Genomic DNA, 7,088 nt, shown 5'->3' on the forward strand with positions numbered 1-7,088 from the left:
GGGCTGGGGAGGGGAAGCCAAGGGACAGAGGCTGGGGTGAAGGTGGGCGGCAGCCAGGGGCAGGAGGCAGGGCAGAGGAGAGCAGGCTTGCAAACCCCAGATAACGTTCTGCCCAGCACGGCAGGGGTCAATTTGGTCCACTTGCCCAGTGACAAGAAAAAAAAAGTGGGCTGTGACTTAAAGATCTTAAGACTCACCAGAGAGGGGCTGGTCTGGAGGTGGGAGGAGGAGGAGGAGGGAGTGACTAGCCAAGGAGGAGACAGGGACTCAGGAGGGTGCAAGGAAGTGTCTTAGCTGAGACTGGGGCAAGGCAGGAGCAGAGTGTGCAGGAGAGAGGCATCCTCGGGGATCTGGAGAGCCCAGAGGCAGCCCCTCCTGCCTGCTGGGAAGGGCTCTGGGCACCGTCAGACCTTCTCACCCTCGGAGGCTCAAGCCAGAAGCTCAAGGTGCTTGCGGACTTGGTGACAGAGCCACGGAGCCGGTACCCCCGGGGCCCGCTGCCCGTCTTCACTCCGCAGCATGGAGGAAGGTGGCGATTTCGACAACTACTACGGGGCGGACAACCAGTCTGAGTGTGAGTACACGGACTGGAAGTCCTCGGGGGCCCTCATCCCCGCCATCTACATCTTGGTCTTCCTCCTGGGCACCACGGGCAACGGTCTGGTGCTCTGGACTGTGTTTCGGAGCAGCCGGGAGAAGAGGCGCTCGGCTGACATCTTCATCGCCAGCCTGGCGGTGGCCGACCTGACCTTCGTTGTGACCTTGCCCCTGTGGGCCACCTACACCTACCGGGACTACGACTGGCCCTTCGGGACCTTCTCGTGCAAGCTCAGCAGCTATCTCATCTTCGTCAACATGTACGCCAGCGTCTTCTGCCTCACGGGCCTCAGCTTCGACCGCTACCTGGCCATCGTGAGGCCCGTGGCCAACGCGCGGCTGAGGCTGCGGGTCAGCGGGGCCGTGGCCACCGCGGTGCTGTGGGTGCTGGCCGCCCTCCTGGCCATGCCCGTCATGGTGTTCCGCTCCACCGGGGACCTGGAGAACAGCACCAAGGTGCAGTGCTACATGGACTACTCCATGGTGGCGACCTCCAGCTCAGAGTGGGCCTGGGAGGTGGGCCTGGGGGTCTCGTCCACCGCCGTGGGCTTTGTGGTGCCCTTCACCATCATGCTGACCTGCTACTTCTTCATCGCCCAGACCATCGCCGGCCACTTCCGCAAGGAGCGCATCGAGGGCCTGCGGAAGCGGCGCCGGCTGCTCAGCATCATCGTGGTGCTGGTGGTGACCTTCGCCCTGTGCTGGATGCCCTACCACCTGGTGAAGACGCTCTACATGCTGGGCAGCCTGCTGCACTGGCCCTGCGACTTCGACCTCTTCCTCATGAACGTCTTCCCCTACTGCACCTGCATCAGCTACGTCAACAGCTGCCTCAACCCCTTCCTCTACGCCTTCTTCGACCCCCGCTTCCGCCAGGCCTGCACCTCCGTGCTCTGCTGGGGCCAGACCCGGTGCGGGGGCTCCCCCCACAGCAGCAGTGGGGAGAAGTCGGCCAGCTACTCTTCGGGGCACAGCCAGGGGCCCGGCCCCAACATGGGAAAGGGCGGGGAGCAGGAGCACGAGAAATCCATCCCCTACAGCCAGGAGACCCTGGTGGTCGACTAGGGCTGGCATCGGGGAGAAGCCTGGCGCCCCGGGCCCCCAGCCTCGGCCCTTGCTCTGGAGATCAGGTAGTGTGGCTGCACCTTCCGCCCCGCACGGCACCCCTTCCCCGCCCCCGCCCAGCCCCGACCTCCTCTTAGCCCTTTATTCTGTCTCTGAGGATTGTGGTTTAGTGGAAAGAGACTCAACCCTGCAGAACTGAGCTTGCATAAGTCTCTTAACCTCGCCGAGCCTCAGTTTCTCCATTGGTATAAAATGGGGGAAAGTCATATTGACCCTAAAATGTTGAGGTGGGTGAGTCCTGACTCAATAAAAGTTTGTTCCCCTCTACCCTTTCTTAGATCTCCAGTCCTCTTTTCTCTCTCCTTCCCTTTTAGTTTTCCCTCTCTCCCTGCCACTGTCGCTCCTGATCCGACCTTCTGGCTCGGGCGCCCTCTCACTGCGTCCCCTCGGCTGCCCCTCTCGTGGCTCCCCCTCCCCGTCTGCCCCCTATTCTGAGGGGCCCCTGAGGGTTAAGGATCCTGACGCTTGCAGAGACTAACCCTGTTCTTCATCCTGTTTTCTGAGTGGGAGGCGGAGAAGGGCTGGAGTGGGCGTGGGCTGGCCTCAGCTGAGAATTAGCACTCCAGTCCCCGGCCTGGCGCTCCAGTACTTTCCCTAAAATTGGATCGGTTCCTTGTGACTTCAACCACTGGGGCTGGCATGATCCCCGAAGAGAGCCCCCCTTCCTGCAGCCCCTCTGTGATGCCAACTAGATGTGCTGCCTCCAAATTTCCTCATCCTCAGATCGGTTCGTTCTTCCGCTACTTGCTGTGGGAGTCGGAAGGCCACGGGGCTGATGAACTGTCGGGCTCCTGGGTTTCATTATGTGAATGGGGAGCTGGGGAGGGGCGTGAGAGGAAAAGGGGACACGAAGGTGTCTGCACTTGGTCTGGAGGCGACTTGGCTCCCCTGCCCACACTGTCCCTCGGAGCCCCTGCAGAGCTGCGTAGGAAGGTCTTTCCTGCCCCCCCCCCCCCCCCCCCGTCTCACCCCACCATCCCTGCTGATTTTCCCAGGCACTGGTGAGGCTCAGTGCCAGGACTCGCTGTGGTCGGGGTGGGATGCTTGCTTCTTGTCTGTGCGCACGTGAGTGTGCCTAGGTGGACGAGCAGGGGGCCAGGTCGCGAGGATGAACCCCTTCCTCTCCTGTCTGCACCTCGTCTGCTCTGCGCACATTACCCTTGCGGGGAGACGGGACGCTCTGAAGCAACACAGAATCCACCCCCACTGGTATTGGGGGGCTCCGACGGCTGGTCCGTGCCTTAAGAGAGAAGTCTATGTCTGTGTCGGGCTCCCCGCAGGGAGATCGCTCCCCAAAACAGCTGGCACCCATGCTTGGGGCCGTCTTACTGAACTGGGTCCCTGTTCCTTCTCTAGCCCCAGGAGGGAAGAGGCTGGCTAAGTACCACCCCCTCCCAGGCCCGTTTCCCATGCCTCCCGCTTTGCTGGGAGTTTGTGGGCATTTCCTCATCACCCTCTGTTGTTCCGGGGTCAATGGCCCTCTTCCTATGGAGACCACTTGCTTGCCATGGGGTGGCAGGCACGGGGCGGGTTTTTTCTCTCCTCACCCTCAGGATTGGACCTTTTGGCTTCTGCTGGGGGGGGTGCTGAGAACAGAGCCTGGATCGGCCGTGGAGGGGCTGACAGCATGATGTCCACACCGCAAGAGAGACCTCAAGGATGACATCCATGGGGGGCCTTTGTGGGCTGGGGTGAGGGTGTGTATTCCGGGTTTTGTTCTTGGAGGACTCTGGAGATGAAGGACGAGACGTGAGTGATGGAGTCAGGAAGAGCCCAGCTTGATGTAAATAGACATCTTTGTCCTCCTGGGACGGAGCCAGCTCTGCGGCAGAGGGACGAGCAGAGGGGAGAGGGCTGCTCTCAGCCCAGTCTCCGTGTCAGGCCAGCATCCTCCACAGTCACTTCCTCCACTCAGGGCTGCCCGCCGAGCCTCCAGTCAAGGCTGGAGGAGGCTTCTAGAAGGGGAGAGGGTCTCTGCGTGGCCTGCAGAGACTTCCTGCCTGGAACTCATCGGTGGTCCGGGACAGGAGGCAGAGGACACTGTCAGCTGTGACCTTCCTCACCTCCCCAAGCCCCTTCTGCGGGATGCCTGTGCTATTTCCCAGCCCTGTTAGTCACTGCGGTTCATCCAATAAAACTGTTGTGTGTAACGGTCGTGTCCAAAGCCTCTTCTTGCAAAAGTGTCTTGGGATAAGGAAAGATTCCTCAGTTTGCAAGCGTTTCCCTAGGTGGTGGGGTGAGCAGGGTGAGGGTGAGCCGTGGGGGGGGGGGTGTGGGAGCTGGGAGGAGGGTGTGGAGGGGAAACTGCACACCAAGGGGGGTGGCCAGAAGGTGCCGAAAATAGGCACCAAGGAGAGGAAAGGGAGGGATGGGAGTTAGGTGCAGAGAGGAAAAGGAAATAAAGGAACAGCGGTGGCTACACGTTGTGCTCTGAAAAGCCACAGAACACACGGGCACAGGTTTTGGAGTCCAGAGCACAGGTCTGGGGAAAAACACCACCACATCTTCCCCTGGAGGTAGACCTGTCATCCACTCACTTCATTCATTTATCCCTTTATTTATTTACCATCCCTCATCGACTCATTCATTCATTCATTTATTCAGTTAGTATCACTGAGAATCCACCACTTTGGACCAGAAGATTTAATCCCTGTTTTCCAATCACAGCCCCTCTGGATGGTTTAGAAATTCCCACTCCTGGGTGTCTCCCAGACCTATGGGATCAGAATTTCCTGGATCACCCCAGATGTTCACAATTACTAAAATTTCCTCTGATGATTTCTGGGGAAGGCCAGGCTTAGAGAATCTCCATCCAGATGGATTCTGCTCAAGTTAAAGTGGGCACAGAAGACGAGAGGGAGGGTCAGAGCCAGAGACAGCTGGGCTCTGGGTGCTCCTCTGTTAGGGGGAAGAAAGGGCCGGCATGAGCCTCAGGGGCGACATTTAGTCCAGAGGTTCTCAGCATCTTCAGTGAAGATCCCTGGGTCTTCTGTTTGCAGACGACACAAGGGCAACCAGCACAGCAGAACGAGAGAGCTCACGTCTGTGACATTCTACCACTGTGCAAAGCATTTCCCAAACATTGTCCCATTTCATCCTTGCAGTCGTCCTCTGAGATGGGTGTTGTCACCTCATTTTTCTGATAAGGATGCTGAGGCCCAGAGAAATTAGTCAGGCCCTTGACCAAGGTCACAGAACCAGCAGGTGGAGGAGCTGGTCTTGGAACCAGACAAATCTGTCCCACTCCAAAGCCCAAAGCCCACCCTCTTGACCATGGCGTGGTGACATTTACCCCAGAGCACAAGTGAGGCAGTGCCGGGTGGCTGGGAAGGAAGGTGAGATCTCATCTGCGAGGTGCTGGCACACATGGACAGTGCTCCACGAGGGGGGACGGGGTGGGAGAGGGATTGGAGAGGATGGTGGAAAATACACAAGAGAGAGAGAGAGAGGGAGGGTGAGGAGGAGACAGACAGGGACAGAGAGAGGGAAGAGAGGGAGACAGAGGCAGAGATAGTGAGAGAGAGAGATAGAGACAGAGACTGAGAGATGGTAGAGAAAGAAACAGAGAGAGACAGAGGGAAAGAGACTGGGAAAGGGAGAGACAGCAAAAAAGAGAGACAGTAATGAAGAGAAAGAGTGAGGAGAGAAACAGAGACAGACTGTGAAAGAGACAGACACAGAGAGACGGGGGAGACCTAGAGACAGAGGGACAGCGAGAGTGAGGACATAGGTGGGAAGAAGGAACGGGGGCTGGGAGGGAGACTGAGGACAGGGAATCTGCTCCTGTTTTCCCTCTTTTGCAGCATACCAGGGAAAGCCTTTCAGGAATTTACAACTGTAACAACAAGCGATTGGGGCTATTACTGTTATTTTTAAATTATTTTTACAGCTGCTTTTTAAAAAAACTCACCGCTTCTCCTGGGAAGTTTGAGGTAAGTTATCCAAATATTATAAGATTATAGAGCACTTAATAACTGCCTTGCCCACACATTTCTTCAACTATTCACTCATTTGTCTGTTCCACAGACCTTATTTACTGCTTATGTGCCAAGCACCATGCTCTACGTGGGACCAAGTGCTGAGCAAGACACAGTCACTTGAGCGATCCCAGCCGAGGGTGGCGAGTTCCGATAGGGGACGCGTGGGGTATCCTGAGGGCCTATAGTGCAGACAGTGGCATGAGTCTGGGCGGGCGTCAGGGAGGCCCTAGAGCCTGCCTGGCGCCTGCGCTCTGAAGTGAGGCGTGTGAGTGTGAGTGGGGAAGATAATGTTCTGGGCAGAGGAGGTGCCCAGAGAGCACAGCCTCTCTGAGGAACTGGGAGGGGCACTGATCCTTGTTTTTATCTATCCTCACTCTGGGAGGCGGGCCGGCCAGGGGGACAGAGGAGAACTTGCCCAGGTCTCACTACGACGACGCTGAGAACATTCGGGGCTGGGCCCGAAATCGGGGTCTCTAGACAGTTGAGTGGGCAGGGCTTTTGTTCTTGGTGACTTCCAGTTTCTCCTCTCCCTGAGCTGGAGCTGTCTTCCCCCACGTTGTCTGCCAGGGTTTCCTAACTAGGGGCTGGGAGTCCTGGCTTGCAGAATGGTGCTAATGAGGGGCAGATGGATCCTTTGGGAAGACCGCCCCCCACAAGCTCCCAGAAGCCAGGATGACACCCAGTGTGACTGACAGGCTGTAGATGTGGTGCACCCCCGTCTCAGCAGGTACCACTTTGCCTGTACTCCAGAGAGTTGAAAGCTGGCAGGACCTGGTCCAGCAGGTGCAGCTCTTCTCAACCATTGCCCAGATGCTTCTAAAGTCACCACAAGCAATACTGGAGACAGACACAGAGATGTCACTCAGGGAGCTTACAATCAAGTGCACAAGAGAGGAGACTCTGGGACATTGGGCTGACTCTAGAAGTTTCAATTTATAGTTAGAGTATTAGAGCTATGTCATTTTATTTATTCATTCAATGAGCTTTTATTCAGTGTCTCCCGTGTGCCTGGGACTGTCTTAGCAGCTGGGGATACTGCTGTGAACCAGACACCAACCCTGCCTTCAAGGAGCGACTTGAAGAGCCTTCTAGTCTTACTTTCTCATTGATTGGATGGGTAAACTGAGGCCCATGGGGGCCGGGGAATGAGTTACACATGGCCACACAGTGGATGGCAGCAGAGGTGGGGCTAGAACTCAGGCTTCTCGCTGCCAGGCAAGAGCGTATCCACGACCCCAGGCTGAGAAAGGAGAGAAGGTCTCTCACTGAAGATCCGCAGAGCCAGTGGGGAGAGATCAGAGATGACCTCCTACCTGCAGGGGAGGGGCACAGAGGTGCTGATGCCATCCCAATCTTTGTTAATCAATCTTTTATTTCAGAAGAATT

At 57.1% G+C, this 7,088-nt stretch overlaps 1 protein-coding gene across 1 annotated transcript; it reads left to right on the top strand.

Annotated features, from left to right (window-relative positions):
* The first annotated feature begins 266 nt into the window (after window positions 1–266).
* Window positions 267–2,664, top strand: APLNR (apelin receptor). Its single transcript, XM_012749972.2, has one exon. The coding sequence runs from the start codon at window positions 520–522 to the stop codon at window positions 1,660–1,662; it is 1,143 nt and encodes a 380-aa protein (XP_012605426.1). The 5' UTR covers window positions 267–519; the 3' UTR covers window positions 1,663–2,664.
* The last annotated feature ends 4,424 nt before the right edge of the window (window positions 2,665–7,088 follow it).

This window comes from Microcebus murinus, chromosome 4 (genome assembly GCF_040939455.1).
Source record: "Microcebus murinus isolate Inina chromosome 4, M.murinus_Inina_mat1.0, whole genome shotgun sequence".
Taxonomy (NCBI): domain Eukaryota; kingdom Metazoa; phylum Chordata; class Mammalia; order Primates; family Cheirogaleidae; genus Microcebus; species Microcebus murinus.

Bases quoted from the DNA above. Each gene is read 5' to 3' on its own strand.
- APLNR (XM_012749972.2), top strand. From the start codon at position 520: ATGGAGGAAGGTGGCGATTTCGACAACTACTACGGGGCGGACAACCAG.